The sequence below is a fragment of the Cornus florida genome, unplaced genomic scaffold (assembly GCF_030987335.1).
Source record: "Cornus florida cultivar Cherokee Brave unplaced genomic scaffold, ASM3098733v1 CherokeeBrave_3.0.0_Hap2_Chr11, whole genome shotgun sequence".
NCBI classification, from domain to species: domain Eukaryota; kingdom Viridiplantae; phylum Streptophyta; class Magnoliopsida; order Cornales; family Cornaceae; genus Cornus; species Cornus florida.
The window spans coordinates 127579735-127596482 of NW_026775581.1; the positions used below are offsets into that span (position 1 = coordinate 127579735).

The 16748-nt window shown below is 38.3% G+C and overlaps 1 protein-coding gene across 1 annotated transcript; it reads left to right on the top strand.

The window, feature by feature from the left end:
• Positions 1-14372: 14372 nt before the first annotated feature.
• Positions 14373-16533, top strand: LOC132282100 (AAA-ATPase At3g50940-like). The gene is made up of 2 exons (XM_059783726.1): positions 14373-15668; positions 16078-16533. Exons 1-2 carry the CDS (start codon positions 14637-14639, stop codon positions 16531-16533), a joined length of 1488 nt encoding a protein of 495 aa, XP_059639709.1. The 5' UTR covers positions 14373-14636.
• Positions 16534-16748: the final 215 nt, after the last annotated feature.

Sequence of the window (16748 nt, forward strand, 5' to 3'; positions counted from 1 at the left end):
GGCTTAATTCTTCTCTCTTTCAAAAGGCTTCAATCTCATTTCCATATTTCGCATTTGACATGACTAGCTCGAATAACACTTGAAACAAATATTGAAAAATTGTACATGTCTGTTCTCTCTTTCAAAAGGCTTCAATCTCATTTCCATATTTAGCATTTGACATGACTCGCTCGAACCACACTTGAAACAAATATTGAAAAATTGTACACTTAAACACTTGTTAGGCTTCGTTTGGAGAGAGAGAAAAAAAATTTGAAAGGATCGCCTTGACTTTTGGATAATTTGGAAACAAAAAATTTCACACACATTTATTATTCATTATTATTGGAGTTCTGTTTTATGAAACTCAACACAATTTCTCGGTACATAGGACATTAAGGGTCCGTTTGGATGGCGATAACGTTATATGTTATGGTTTGGTATGATATGAAAACAACCGTTTTGGTATTGGTATGTTTTTAGTAGAAATCGGATCCATGTTTGATAACGATTGTTTTGTTTTTGATAATTGTATATCAGAAACATAATAACACGTTTGGTATTGTCATGCGTTTTAAAGAATCCGAAAACAAAACACGTTTGGGAAGTTAGTTTTGTTATCAAAAATTCTGAATCAATAACAAAAACCTGTTTGGTAAAGACTGTTTTGTTTTTGTTTTGAAAAATTATATATATGAATACAATTATAAGTTTATATATAAATAGTTCATTTTTCTTTATGATTTGAGATAATTTGTTAAAATTAAAAAAAATATATATATTCTGCATTAGAGTTGGAAAAAAAAATTATGAATAAATTTATATGTATAATGGCAACCAAACCAAAAGAAACAAAGCCATTTAGCAGATCTTTGCATTCCATTTATCTTTTTCTTTTGGCTTGCATTCCATTTAACTTTGTTTTGTTTTGTTTCATATATATATATATTATATAAATTCATGATGAATGTAAGCAAGAGATCCTTGTAATTGAAACTAACAAGAAAAGCCAAAACATTGATCTTCTTGAATTGGTCAGAGTTGAGATTTGATGGACAGTGAAGCTTGTGAATAGTTTTACTTCACTGAGATTAGTTTGAAATTTTGTACTGGAGGTCCTTCAAATTGGTAATATTTTTTTTGTTTAGTCACGAGACCATTTCCCCTTTTCTTGAGTATTTATTTTGATAACTGACTTATGAATATTTTATACAATCTCCAACCATAAGCAGAATTGATAAATATGAATACAGATTAAAAACAAGCAATCAAGGAAGATCCCTCTCTTACAAGACTGAACAACATTCACATATATAATTCCACTTATAGTTTTGCTTTGTACATCACAATCTTAAAAACTTGAGTGTTGCACCATTCACATCTATACTTCCACATATAAGGAGCTAGACATTCCTTAAAAATAGTATGTGTGTACACACACACTTCATTACACTTACTTAAAATGTACACAAAACTGGAGATCACTAATATTCATTCCATAAAATGTACACCCACTTCTTTATACTTGCATAGGCCTCCATTTTATTAACTTAGAGATCACTATCTTCCTGGAGTTGTAGCAGCTGGAGAATGCTTCCTATCAATCCCACTGGACATTCCATAAAATATAAAGCAGAGTTAAATTCAATTTTTTTGATTTTTTTTTATTTAAAAAATTCGGCATGATTTCCCCTTAAAAATTGACATTTCCAAAATTCCAAAACACAATATACACAAGGGACACCGCCCACAAAATTAATTCAACAAGGGACACCGCCCACAAAATTCATTTGAATAAGGGACACCGCCCACAAAATTCATTTAATAAGGGACACCATCCACAAATTTAATTCAAGCAAGATATATCTAACCTTTTTTCAGGCTAAGCTGCAAATTTAGAGTGTAAATGACCTCATGCAAAACAAAACACATGAACAATATTAGAGAAAAACAAAATAACATACGGTAGGAATGAAATAATTAGAAGTAGTAAGCAAGATATATCTAACCTTTTTTCAGGCTAAGTTATAAATTTAAAGTGTAAATGACCTCGTGCAATTGGACAAATGGGTGTGTGCGATTACCTAGAGAAAGAAAATAAAAATAACAAATAACAAATAACAAATTTGATTTTTGATCTTGAAACCATGGTCGTACAGTATTGAATTGCCTTTGATGTGATTCCTTCAAAGAGCAGGTGATCATTGGCTCTCAAGACTTTGCAAGGAAAAAATACTCTAATAAGGCACACACAAAATTCATGTGATTACTACATACCACTATCTGAAAACCACAAAATATAGAATGAGAAATGGAATAAGTATGTCAAAATGTCATCCAACAAAAATGTAATACCCCGTAATTTTAAAGAATGTATTTAAATTAATTTTGTGTTAGGTTAATTTATTTTATTTATTTGTGCATACTACATTATTATATTATGTTCATTTAATTGTGCATGTAAAGTAATTGTGTATGTTAAAATAGTAAATTTATTCATTTAATTATGCATGTATTATTAATAATAATTTTATTTGTTGGTTATGCTTATATTAATCATTATTAGCTAATTAAAGTATTATATTTGTGTTATATAGTATTATGATGTTATAATGTATTCTTTTGTAATAATAATAATTATATTAGTTTAATAATAATAATAAAAAAAATAATAATATAATAATCATATAATAATAAAAGTTTATTAATAATAATAATAGTTATAATAAATCAATGTAATGATGGAAAATTAAATACTAGGATAGAATTTCATTTACTATGGTAGAATGGTGGATCAAATATCTTGATTAAAGATAGCATTGTCTTAAAGCCATATAGGTAGGAATATGAGAAATGGGTGAGAAGTTATTATAAATTAGATATTTGTAATATTTATATTATATATTTTGTGTATAAATTAACTAGCTTGCCTTAGAAAAAAAATAAAAGGGAGTTAGAAGCAAAGTATAAATTCTAGAGAGCTATTTTATAAGAGTGAAAGGAAAAGAGAAAGAGAAAGAAGCTTGGACCGGTGTAGGCAATTTTACCCGACTACGCGCAGACCGGCGGATTTATTTTAAATCCAAAAAGGCAAGTTATTATCTACTTTTCCCCTTTGAATTAATAAATTAATTGTTTAGCTTATTTTTATGCATAGAGCCAAGGTTTGGAGGTTAATAAATTATTAATTTTATTTTATTAAATTAATGGAATTTTAATTATATAGGATGGTATATATTTATTTAATGTCCTATGAAATTAATAATGGCTAAAAATAATTAAATACGACTTTAGGGATTTTTCTAGAATTTTCTAGATTTTTCCGGGCATTTTCTGCAATTTCCGGCGACCTTCCGGCGAGTTTTCCGGTCGCCGGCAGTGGGGGAGACGACCGGAGTGATCCGGTGCGACGCGGCACACCATAGGAGGGTGTACGCGCGCATCCTGGCCATTAGTGGAGTCTGATTGATCCGGTGCATCGCGGTCCATGATACCGCGGTACACCCGGATCTGTGGGCGTTGGATGGAGGGAAGATAGGGTGAGATGATCCGGTGTGACGCGAGTACGGAATCCGGATGCAGCCAACCAACCAGGAAGTGACACGTCAGCAAGGCACCCTTAGTGCGCGCGTGGCAGCGCGTGCGCGCGCGTGGGAGCGCGTGGCTGATGCCAGACGCGCGTGGAGGCGCGTGGGAGAGTGGGGAAGGTTGGGCTGCGCGTGGGGAGGCTCTGGGAGGCGCGTGAGGGCGCGTGTGGGGTCCCTACAGCTGCTGGAAATTACCAGAATACCCTTAGGGCCTGTTTTGTAAATTCCAGAACCTTAAACTTGGATTTTTAGGTACTGTGTTGGTAATTACGGGTTAACGGGCCATGAAATTATTATTTTAACACCCGTTACTTATTCTTATGGCTGATTAATCTTTTCTAAGCATTTATTGGCTCGTTCGCAGTACGGATACTAATGTGATTTATTTAACGACATTGTTAAATATAAATAGTGTTATTATCGTATTTAATGGTATCAAACATTACTGTTAAATTAAATAAGGCCATGGTTTTAATCAGATAAATTATCCATGATATCTTATAGGATGTTTATACTGTTAATTGATATATAAACCATGATTATTATGCTGTGTGCATTTCAGGAAATAAATGGACTGTTTAATTATGTCGCATTTATATTATATGGATGTGTTGCCATATAGAACCATATGAGCTGGCTAATAAGTTTAGACTCATTTATACCTTATGCATTCGTTGCGATAGACAGATGTGTGGCTGTCGGGGTATGTGGTTTAATATTATTGGCATGTGTTGCCTAATTGACATACTCGGTATATTTATTAATATTATTGGCATGTGTTGCCTAAATTGACATTCTCGGTACATTTATTAATATTGTTGGCATGTGTTGCCTAATTTATATGCTCAGTATATTCATCAGTACTTTGCGAGGTGTTATCACTGTGTAGTTCGTTATAGTCTGCGTTGTCAGTACCGTACACCATGTATAATAGCTGATTTCCCGGGTAGGGAAAGGCGACACTTGACCACCTAGTGTGAGTCTAAGTGATCACCGTCTATTCTGGTTGAGGTCATGTTATACATCGGATAGTTCCCGTAGGATGTATACAGATATAGTACTCATCCGATTCATAATGATTAATTTATTTGATTCTCTGATTTGGGTCATAGTAGAGAGGACTTGCTCGTGGGGTTGACCCACCATTGTTGTTATTTCAGGATACGGTCAGTATCCGTTTCAAGGCTGAGGTTAGCAGTGTGGGACCATCATCCGAACTCATCTACTCCTACGATCCAGTGCAGGGTAGAAGTTTTATGTAGTATTTCAGTTTCAGTTTTTATTTACTTTTGACGTTGAACTCTCAGGGTTATATTTAGGGATCCCTGACGTAGGATTTCCAAGTTGTAATGAAGTACTGTATTAAATAAAGGATGGATGGATGTTGTATTATTTAATGTTTCTTTCCTGTCTAAATTCTTTTAATTCCATCATTTTGTATTCCATGCTTGTATATTGCCAATTGTTTTGATATCCCTCGTTTTTCGTGTATAAGCCTGATCAACTTATGCGTGAAAAATGTGGGGGTGTTACAGTTGGTATCAGAGCCAGGTTCGAGTGTCTTAGGGATCTGTGATTACTATACTTCCGCGTTGTGTATTCTGATAATTAGAGCCTAAGTATTAGGGTTCTTTGTATTCTTTTAGTCGGTCCATGATAATGTACTGACGTTAGATTCTTTCTGAATTTAATAGAAGGATGTCTCGGCGTGGGACAAGGAATGCGAACCGTCATCGCAGTATTTCCCCAACTCAAAATGAGAATCAGGAATTTTCTCCTCAAGTTGCTGATATCATTGCACGAGCGGTGGCAGCAGGAGTAGCATCTGCTCTACGAAACCAGCAACCTCCTCCGATAGTACCTGTTCCTGAACCAGTGGCACAGCCAATGTCATGGGACAAAGTTCGTCACTCGTTCATCCGGGGAAATCCACCGACATTTGCGGGGTCCACAGATGTCTTGTTAGCATATCAGTGGAAACAGGAGAGCGAGCGTCATCTTCGGATGGTAATCTGTACCGAAGTGCAGAAACAGATGCTGGCTACGTTTATGCTGATAGGCAATGCATTGCAGTGGTGGGAGTCTGTTACTACTGTCGAAGACAGGACCAGATTGACGTATGCTGAATTTCAGACTCGCTTTGACGGCAAGTATTTTCCTATGTCAGTAAGATCAGCGATGAAGACCGAATTTCTGGATCTGCAACAGGAAGATATGACTGTGGCTGAGTATGAACAGAAGTTCATAAATTTGTCATTATTTGCACCAGAGGAGGTCAATACGGAAGAAAAGAAGAGAGACCGCTTTGTGAAGGGATTAATATGGCCGATTAAAGTGGTGATCTTAGGTAGTCCTGCATATACTACTTATATCCAGGTGGTTAATGCCGCCTTACAGCACTGCCAGATGAGGAGTGATTACCGGAAGTCCAAGGGAGATAAGCGGACTAACCGAGACTACCAGACAGTGGAGAAAGGAAGCAACAGTGGTGCCAAGTCCAATGATCGGGGCAGATTTCAAGGACATCAACCTTGGAAGAAAAACAAAGGAAACCTAGATGTGCAGAGGGATGGAGTCCCTAATCAGGGTAGACAAGGTGGGATACCTCAGACCGGACAGGAACAGTGGTCGGGAAATCAACAGAGAAGGCAGGCAGGTCCTTTTACGGGACGTTGTTATCACTGTAGAGAGATTGGGCATCCGGCCAAGATGTGTCCCAAAGCTAAGCAGGGACAGTATGGGCAGCCGAGACCTAATCAGCCGTTACCTCTACCGGCCCCACCGATGCCACGTGGGCAAGTTCAAAATGTTCCGGCACTTCCAGCACCACCATTTCCTCCGGGACAACCTCCACAGCAGTTGCATCATGGCAGAGTTTATAACTTCATGCCACATAATGCGCAAGCTCCTCAGGCTATTGAGGGTATGTTTTCTATACATGGTAGAACTGCTCGTATACTGTTTGACACTGGTGCATCACATTCTTTTGTGTCTAGATCTTTTGTTATCTTATCTGGTATGACGACTCAGTTATGTGACCAACCTCTTAATATTTATACACCATTGGGAGTTGGCGCAATTTTACGAGAGTATAGCGGTGATATCCTTATAGATATGGGCCGACTTCGATTTCTTGCAAATTTGTTAGTGTTAGATATGCATTCGTATGATGTTATACTTGGGATGGACTGGTTATCTCAGTACCATGCTCAGGTTAACTGTTACGAAAAGTCTATTGGATTTTCTATACCAGGACAGGAGATGTATCTTCTTGTTGTACCACAACCTGATAGAGGGCCTAGCACTTATTTATTCGTTCTTGAGGAGGACTCACAGGAAGCGACTGCGGTATCTCTTGACAGTATCCCGGTAGTACAGGAATTCCAGGATGTATTCCAGGAAATTCCAGGCTTGCCACCGAGTCGAGAGATAGATTTCGTTATTGATTTAGCTCCAGGCACTACGCCTATTGCTAAGGCGCCGTACCGAATGGCACCAGTGGAGATGCGAGAGTTGAAAGATCAAATTCAACAGTTGCTCAGCCAGGGATTTATTCGCAGGAGTACTTCACCATGGGGAGCACCAGTACTGTTTGTAAAGAAGAAGGATGGATCTCTTCGTCTTTGTATTGATTACAGAGAACTGAACAAGGTCACTATTCGCAACAAGTACCCGTTGCCCAGAATTGATGACCTGTTTGATCAGTTGAAGGGAGCTACTTACTTCTCAAAGATCGATTTGAGGTCTGGTTATCATCAGCTACGAGTCAGAGAACAAGATGTTCCAAAGACAGCATTCCTCACAAGGTACGGATCTTATGAGTTTCGTGTTATGCCTTTCGGTTTGACGAACGCTCCAGCTGTCTTTATGGACTTGATGAATAGAGTATTCAGAGAATACTTAGATCAGTTTGTCATTGTTTTCATTGATGATATTCTGGTTTACTCTAAGTCGGAGAAGGACCATGCCAGACATTTACGCACAGTATTGCAGACACTTCGAGAACATCAGTTGTTTGCGAAGTTTGAGAAGTGTGAATTTTGGCAGAAAGAGGTCAAATTTCTGGGACATGTAGTGTCAGAAGAAGGGTTAGCAGTAGATCCAGCCAAGGTTGCGGCCGTTATGGAGTGGGGACAGCCTACCTCACCGACAGAGATTCGCAGTTTTCTGGGATTAGCGGGGTATTATCGCCGGTTCATCCAGGGATTTTCCAAAATTGCGGGTCCACTTACTCATCTAACTAAGAAGAATGTACCATTTGTATGGGATGATTCTTGTCAGACTGCTTTTGCTGAATTGAAGAGTAAGTTAACTTCTGCACCTGTCTTAGCCACACCTCAGAGTGGAATCGAGTATTTAGTATTTACCGACGCTTCTCTGAAGGGTTTGGGTTGTGTGTTGATGCAAGAAGAGCGACCAGTTTCTTATGGGTCTAGGAAGCTTAAGCCTCATGAGCTTAATTACCCGACTCACGACCTAGAGCTCGCCGCAGTGGTTTTTGCCTTGCGTATTTGGAGACATTATCTTTTGGGGGAGACTTTTCGATTGTTTAGCGATCATAAGAGTCTACAGTATTTGTTCACACAGAGGGAACTGAATATGAGACAGCGCAGATGGTTGGAGTTCGTGAAAGACTATCATTTCTCTATTCAGTATCATCCAGGGAAGGCGAATGTTGTAGCAGACGCACTCAGCCGCCGACCCTATGTCAGCCTTTCAGCTTTGTTTACAACAGAGTGGGATGCTTTGAAGACTGTTGATGAGTTAGCAGACGCTTTTATGGCATGTGTGGTAGTAACTCCTTCTATCATTCATCAGGTCATTCAAGCGCAACTCTCAGATCAACAGTGTATTGATCGGGTTTCGGAGTTAGCCTCCGGAGATGTTCCTTTTTATTCTATAGGGACTGATGGAGGATTGAGGTACAAGGGACGTTTAATTGTGCCTTCAGCTGATAATTTGAGAAATGTTGTGATGAGAGAGACACACACTTCTCAGTTCTCTGTACATCCAGGGGGAGACAAGATGTATCAGGACATGAAACGCCAGTTTTGGTGGGCCGGCATGAAAAGAGATATAGCTATCTTTGTCTCTAAATGTAGCACCTGTCAGATGATTAAGATTGATCATCAGAGACCGCCAGGATCGTTACAGCCACTTCCCATACCAGAGTGGAAATGGGAGAGTATTTCCATGGACTTCATAGAGGGATTACCTACTTCACAGCATAATCACAACTCTATTTGGGTCATTGTTGATAGATTGACCAAGTCCGCTCACTTTCTGCCTGTTCGGTCAAACTTTACGTCAGAACAGTATGCTAAGCTGTATATTGCAGAAATGGTGAAACTTCATGGAGTACCATTGTCCATCGTATCAGATAGAGATCCGAAGTTTGTATCGGGATTTTGGAGGAGCTTTCAGCAGGCTTTGGGTACAGAACTTTATCTTAGCACTGCTTATCATCCTCAAACAGATGGACAGACTGAGCGAGTTAATCAGATTTTAGAAGACATGTTGCGGGCATGTGTTCTTGATTTTAAGGGCAATTGGGAGGAATATTTGCCGCTTTCAGAGTTTGCTTATAACAATAGTTATCAGAAAACTATTGGTATGGCACCATTTGAGGCTTTGTACGGTAGACCGTGTAGGTCTCCTGTCTGTTGGCTTGGAGTTGGTGAGAACAGCTTTTTGGGTCCTGAATTTATTAAGGACACGTCAGAAAAGATCGCTATCATTAGGGATCGGATGCGTACAGCTCAAAGCAGACAGAAAAGTTATGCTGACCGTCGAACTCGTGCTTTGGAGTTTAAGGTTGGTGATCAGGTTTTGCTTAAGGTTTCTCCTATGAAGGGAGTAATGCGGTTTGGGTCAAAGGGTAAGTTATCGCCTCGTTTTGTGGGTCCTTTTATGATTACAGATCGGATTGGGGCAGTAGCTTATCGTCTGGCTCTACCAGATAATCTTCATAGGGTACATAATGTTTTTCATGTATCTATGCTGCGAAAATTTCTACGGGATGAAGATCGATACCAACACATTGATGTGGGTGAGATTGAGTTGCAACCCGATGCAACCTATTTGGAACAACCTTACTGTATTCTCGATCGTAGGAATCAGATACTGCGCACGAAGACTATTCCATTAGTACGTGTACAGTGGAGTCATCATAGTGCTACAGAGTCTACTTGGGAACGGGAAGATATTATCCGTGCCAAGTATCCAGAACTTTTTACTACAGGTATGTAGTGAATTTCGGGGACGAAATTCCTTTATTAGGGGGGGAGAATGTAATACCCCGTAATTTTAAAGAATGTATTTAAATTAATTTTGTGTTAGGTTAATTTATTTTATTTATTTGTGCATACTACATTATTATATTATGTTCATTTAATTGTGCATGTAAAGTAATTGTGTATGTTAAAATAGTAAATTTATTCATTTAATTATGCATGTATTATTAATAATAATTTTATTTGTTGGTTATGCTTATATTAATCATTATTAGCTAATTAAAGTATTATATTTGTGTTATATAGTATTATGATGTTATAATGTATTCTTTTGTAATAATAATAATTATATTAGTTTAATAATAATAATAAAAAAAATAATAATATAATAATCATATAATAATAAAAGTTTATTAATAATAATAATAGTTATAATAAATCAATGTAATGATGGAAAATTAAATACTAGGATAGAATTTCATTTACTATGGTAGAATGGTGGATCAAATATCTTGATTAAAGATAGCATTGTCTTAAAGCCATATAGGTAGGAATATGAGAAATGGGTGAGAAGTTATTATAAATTAGATATTTGTAATATTTATATTATATATTTTGTGTATAAATTAACTAGCTTGCCTTAGAAAAAAAATAAAAGGGAGTTAGAAGCAAAGTATAAATTCTAGAGAGCTATTTTATAAGAGTGAAAGGAAAAGAGAAAGAGAAAGAAGCTTGGACCGGTGTAGGCAATTTTACCCGACTACGCGCAGACCGGCGGATTTATTTTAAATCCAAAAAGGCAAGTTATTATCTACTTTTCCCCTTTGAATTAATAAATTAATTGTTTAGCTTATTTTTATGCATAGAGCCAAGGTTTGGAGGTTAATAAATTATTAATTTTATTTTATTAAATTAATGGAATTTTAATTATATAGGATGGTATATATTTATTTAATGTCCTATGAAATTAATAATGGCTAAAAATAATTAAATACGACTTTAGGGATTTTTCTAGAATTTTCTAGATTTTTCCGGGCATTTTCTGCAATTTCCGGCGACCTTCCGGCGAGTTTTCCGGTCGCCGGCAGTGGGGGAGACGACCGGAGTGATCCGGTGCGACGCGGCACACCATAGGAGGGTGTACGCGCGCATCCTGGCCATTAGTGGAGTCTGATTGATCCGGTGCATCGCGGTCCATGATACCGCGGTACACCCGGATCTGTGGGCGTTGGATGGAGGGAAGATAGGGTGAGATGATCCGGTGTGACGCGAGTACGGAATCCGGATGCAGCCAACCAACCAGGAAGTGACACGTCAGCAAGGCACCCTTAGTGCGCGCGTGGCAGCGCGTGCGCGCGCGTGGGAGCGCGTGGCTGATGCCAGACGCGCGTGGAGGCGCGTGGGAGAGTGGGGAAGGTTGGGCTGCGCGTGGGGAGGCTCTGGGAGGCGCGTGAGGGCGCGTGTGGGGTCCCTACAGCTGCTGGAAATTACCAGAATACCCTTAGGGCCTGTTTTGTAAATTCCAGAACCTTAAACTTGGATTTTTAGGTACTGTGTTGGTAATTACGGGTTAACGGGCCATGAAATTATTATTTTAACACCCGTTACTTATTCTTATGGCTGATTAATCTTTTCTAAGCATTTATTGGCTCGTTCGCAGTACGGATACTAATGTGATTTATTTAACGACATTGTTAAATATAAATAGTGTTATTATCGTATTTAATGGTATCAAACATTACTGTTAAATTAAATAAGGCCATGGTTTTAATCAGATAAATTATCCATGATATCTTATAGGATGTTTATACTGTTAATTGATATATAAACCATGATTATTATGCTGTGTGCATTTCAGGAAATAAATGGACTGTTTAATTATGTCGCATTTATATTATATGGATGTGTTGCCATATAGAACCATATGAGCTGGCTAATAAGTTTAGACTCATTTATACCTTATGCATTCGTTGCGATAGACAGATGTGTGGCTGTCGGGGTATGTGGTTTAATATTATTGGCATGTGTTGCCTAATTGACATACTCGGTATATTTATTAATATTATTGGCATGTGTTGCCTAAATTGACATTCTCGGTACATTTATTAATATTGTTGGCATGTGTTGCCTAATTTATATGCTCAGTATATTCATCAGTACTTTGCGAGGTGTTATCACTGTGTAGTTCGTTATAGTCTGCGTTGTCAGTACCGTACACCATGTATAATAGCTGATTTCCCGGGTAGGGAAAGGCGACACTTGACCACCTAGTGTGAGTCTAAGTGATCACCGTCTATTCTGGTTGAGGTCATGTTATACATCGGATAGTTCCCGTAGGATGTATACAGATATAGTACTCATCCGATTCATAATGATTAATTTATTTGATTCTCTGATTTGGGTCATAGTAGAGAGGACTTGCTCGTGGGGTTGACCCACCATTGTTGTTATTTCAGGATACGGTCAGTATCCGTTTCAAGGCTGAGGTTAGCAGTGTGGGACCATCATCCGAACTCATCTACTCCTACGATCCAGTGCAGGGTAGAAGTTTTATGTAGTATTTCAGTTTCAGTTTTTATTTACTTTTGACGTTGAACTCTCAGGGTTATATTTAGGGATCCCTGACGTAGGATTTCCAAGTTGTAATGAAGTACTGTATTAAATAAAGGATGGATGGATGTTGTATTATTTAATGTTTCTTTCCTGTCTAAATTCTTTTAATTCCATCATTTTGTATTCCATGCTTGTATATTGCCAATTGTTTTGATATCCCTCGTTTTTCGTGTATAAGCCTGATCAACTTATGCGTGAAAAATGTGGGGGTGTTACAAAAAAGAAGACAACACAGATCAGTACAAAACACTCTAATAAGGCACACACAAAATTGAAAAAGAAAAAAGAAAAAAGAAAAAGGATTTTTAAAAGAGAACAAATTTTACTATCGATCTTGATAATTGATAAAAGATAACTTGATCAATCAAGATGACTTTAGAAAGAAAAGGTGCCAAAAGTTTACCAAAATTGTTCAATCAAAAGATAGTTATACTTGACGATAATTCAGCTCCAGTGCCAACCATATCTCATTGACATTGTAAGTGATCATTCACACACTAAACCACCAGGTTCAAGGGAATAAGCAGAAAGATAGTATTATTTCATTATTTAGACTCCACCTTTAACATATTGAAGTATGTATTTGGTTAAGCAACTTTTATCACACATGAAAATTCAGATGAAATTTGAAAAGTTATACTTTGGCCTAAATTTAAATGTGTGAGTTTCAAAGGTACCACAAAATTTGGAGAGTGGATGAACAATTAATTAATAATTCACTACAAGATTTGTGCTTTCCAAAATTAATCTTTCAATTTAGGTCTTTGGATCAAATAAGTTTCAGGCACAAAAACTTTAAAATCGTCATGATGTAATCAGAAACAACTTGTAATCACTAAGAAGTGACTGGGGTCATAATTTGAGCTTGGTTTTTGATAAGTATTTGAAACCTATACTGAAAGATTAAATTCACACCTACAAATGAGTCTTTGACATTGAAATTTATTTGTTCAGTTGAACAGAAATGTGTACATCAATATAAGAGTATAACAGAGAGAATCATTACCCCCTCGGCCCGGACGTAACCACCACTGATATGCTTGTCACAATGAACGGCCTTGATGAACTTATCCCCAATACTGCATCCAGATTTCTCCAAATGTTCCTTCAATAATTTGAAACCCCAAAATCGCATACAAAAATGTGTACATCGATATAAGAGTATACAAAAGCCTCGAACTACCTCGCATAACGACTGATGAACTGAGAAGGGTTAAAGTTGAAACCCCAAAATCGCATCAAAGAGATGCGCGAAAACAGAGACAAATCATACAACAGACATAGATCTGAGAATCGAGAATTTGGATTTTGCTACTGTATATATATATATAGAGAGAGAGAGAGAGGGAAAGAGCACCTGAAAGAGCGTCGATCTGTGGTTGCGAACAACTCTAGGGTTTCAGATTCGGGTCACAGAAATACATAACAGAGAGAGGATTGAGCTGAAAACCAAGTACGGGAGGGTTGATCGATTTGTATCCTAGCAACGACGATGTAAGGAAGGTTGAGATAGATCTAACTAGCTACGAAGGTGTAAGGAAAAGGATGTCGAATACTTGTCGCCCATGAAATCGCCTGCAAAGGAGCTGCGTGATGAGAGAGAAAATGACGATGAAAAATGGTAGGTTTTCTGATATGTGATTTTTTAAACTTGATATCACCGCTACAGTTAAACGAGGGTTGATATGGTTTTGGTTTAGGTTGATATGGCCGCTACAGTATACCATATCACCCAATATCAACAATTCTTTGATATGGGTTTTGGCCCAAATCTCATAATGTTTTTACACTGTTCAATATCACATCAGCTCACTCCAAACATGATATTGGCCCAAAAATGAAACCAAAACATGAAAACAATAACAGATATGGGCCTTCAAACAGGCCCTAAGCTCTTATACTCTTTGGAAGCCAATTTGGACCAAATTTGAAACAATTTTTCTGCTGTTAGTTTGGGCTGGTTTCGAGTATTTCCTAATTTCTCTATTACCTAAAATATTTCCTAAAATAAAATAGAAGATTAAAAAATAGAAGGTAAAAAGTTGAGTCTTGATAGGAGACGGAAAAAAAAAATGAAAATTTAGTGTTTGTCTGTTCCAAGTTGGAAATTGTTTCTAATCAACTCCTTTCTAAAACAGGATTTGGCCCTTTTATAATAACACGCTATTTCTTCATCAAACACAATACCTAGCTCTCTCAAAGATTCCTTTCACAAACTCCAAACATGTCCTCCAAATCCAAATTATCCAAAGCCAAGGCGGTTCTAACCACCATAGGCTCTCTGGCTGCCACGGCCATGGTGGTCCGCACCGTCGCCCAAGACTTCATGCCACCGGAAGTCCAAGACTACCTCAACCTCCGCGTCCGAAACTTGCTCAAATACTTCTCCGTCGACGAATTAACATTGGTCATCTACGAATTCGACGGCCTCATCTACAACCAACTCTATGAGGCCGCAGAGGTGTACTTGGGCACCAAAATCTCCCCCAACGTTGACCGCCTCAAAATCTCCAAACCCGAGAAAGAAAACAACATCAGCGTCACTGTTGAACCTGGTGAAGAGGTAATAGATGTGTTCGACGGCCACAAATTTAAATGGGTATTGTCCTGCAAATATGTACAGCCCAGCACCCACCACAGAGACACGAAGTCGTCGAGATCGATTCTGCCGTCCGAGCTCCGGTCACTCGAATTGTCTTTTTGCAAGGAACTGAAAGAGAAGGTTCTTGGTTCTTACTTGCCTTACGTGTTGAATGAAGCGAAGTCGAGGAAGGAAGAGGAGAGGACGCTGAAGATCTTCACGATCAACCACTGCAACTTGTACGGGAAGAGCCCGGTTGACGCGTGGACTCCGATCAATCTCGACCATCCGGCCACATTCGACACGCTAGCGATGGAGGAGGAGATGAAGGAGATGGTTTTGGAGGATTTGGAGAGGTTCGTGCAGAGGAGGGAACTGTATAGGAAGATTGGCAAGGCTTGGAAGAGAGGTTACTTGTTGTACGGACCGCCCGGGACGGGGAAGTCGAGCTTGATCGCGGCCATGGCGAATTACTTGAAGTTTGACGTTTATGACTTGGAGTTGTCGGAGTTGCAGTTCGATTCAGAGTTGCGGCTGTTGCTGCTGGGGACCGCGAATCGGTCCATTCTTGTGGTGGAGGACATTGACTGCACCATTGAGTTGCAAGATAGGATTGGTGGGCCTGAAGATTCAGAGAAGAAGACTAAACGTAAATCCGAGGATGAAGATGACAAGGTCGGTTCTTTTGTGCTCGTTTGTTTCTTCTATTCTCAAACTATTATAAAAAACCCCTTTTGTGAAATTATGAGCCCTTTATAAGTCAGTTTTTTTAAATAAAAAAAATAAAATAAAAAAATCAATAATATTTTATTTTTTTATAATTATTCCCCCTATGAAATGCTCAAAACTGAGTCGGCATTATTTGGGCTTTTGAGAGTTTAGATGTCGACACTTGCATAACAATATATTTTGAAAACTCTAAACACAAAAAGTGATTAGAACTTCCTCGAAATAGCTACACTCACGCAAAGCAAGATTTATTTACTTATCGTATATGAAAGTAATATAGTAGCTGATCCTCGTAGCTACTTGGTACTAACTGATTTTCAATCACAAATTTTGTAATGACTCCTACTACATGCAGGTGACATTGTCGGGAGTGCTGAATTGCATTGATGGTCTGTGGTCGACTTGCAGCGAAGAGAGGATCGTAATTTTCACGACGAATCACAAAGACAAACTGGATCCTGCATTGTTGCGACCGGGTCGGATGGACGTTCACGTCCACATGTCGTATTGCACTCCTTGTGGCTTCAAGCTTCTTGCTGGTAATTACCTTGGCATTAAGGAGCATGAGCTTTTCGGGGAGATTGAAGCCCTAATTCAATCCATAGAGGTCACCCCAGCCGAAGTAGGCGAGCAGCTACTCAAGAGTGATGAACCCACTGCAACACTTCGTGGTTTAATTGATTTCCTTCGTCACAAGAGAAACGAAAATGAAGAGGCCAAGGCTAAGAAAGCACTAGAATCAGTTGAGAAAGAAAGCAAGACTTCTGCAGTGGAACAAGAACAAGAACAAGAAGAGATCAGTGTGACATAGAAGATCAGAAACAAGACCTAGACTTGGAAATTTGAAGGTGTCCAATTACTATGTTGTTGAAGCAAATTGAGATAATACAGAATATATACTGACCATTCTTTTATTATCAACTCTACTGATATGATATCATTGTACTTCCATAAATCTTTGTTCAACTGGGTCATTCAATCTAAGAATAACAATCTCAATAGCAGTTTTTCCTTTTTTATTTTCTC

Coding starts and splice junctions, on each gene's coding strand:
- LOC132282100 (XM_059783726.1), top strand. CDS start 14,637: ATGTCCTCCAAATCCAAATTATCCAAAGCCAAGGCGGTTCTAACCACC. Junction 15,669..16,077: donor CCGAGGATGAAGATGACAAG/GTCGGTTCTTTT, acceptor TACTACATGCAG/GTGACATTGTCGGGAGTGCT.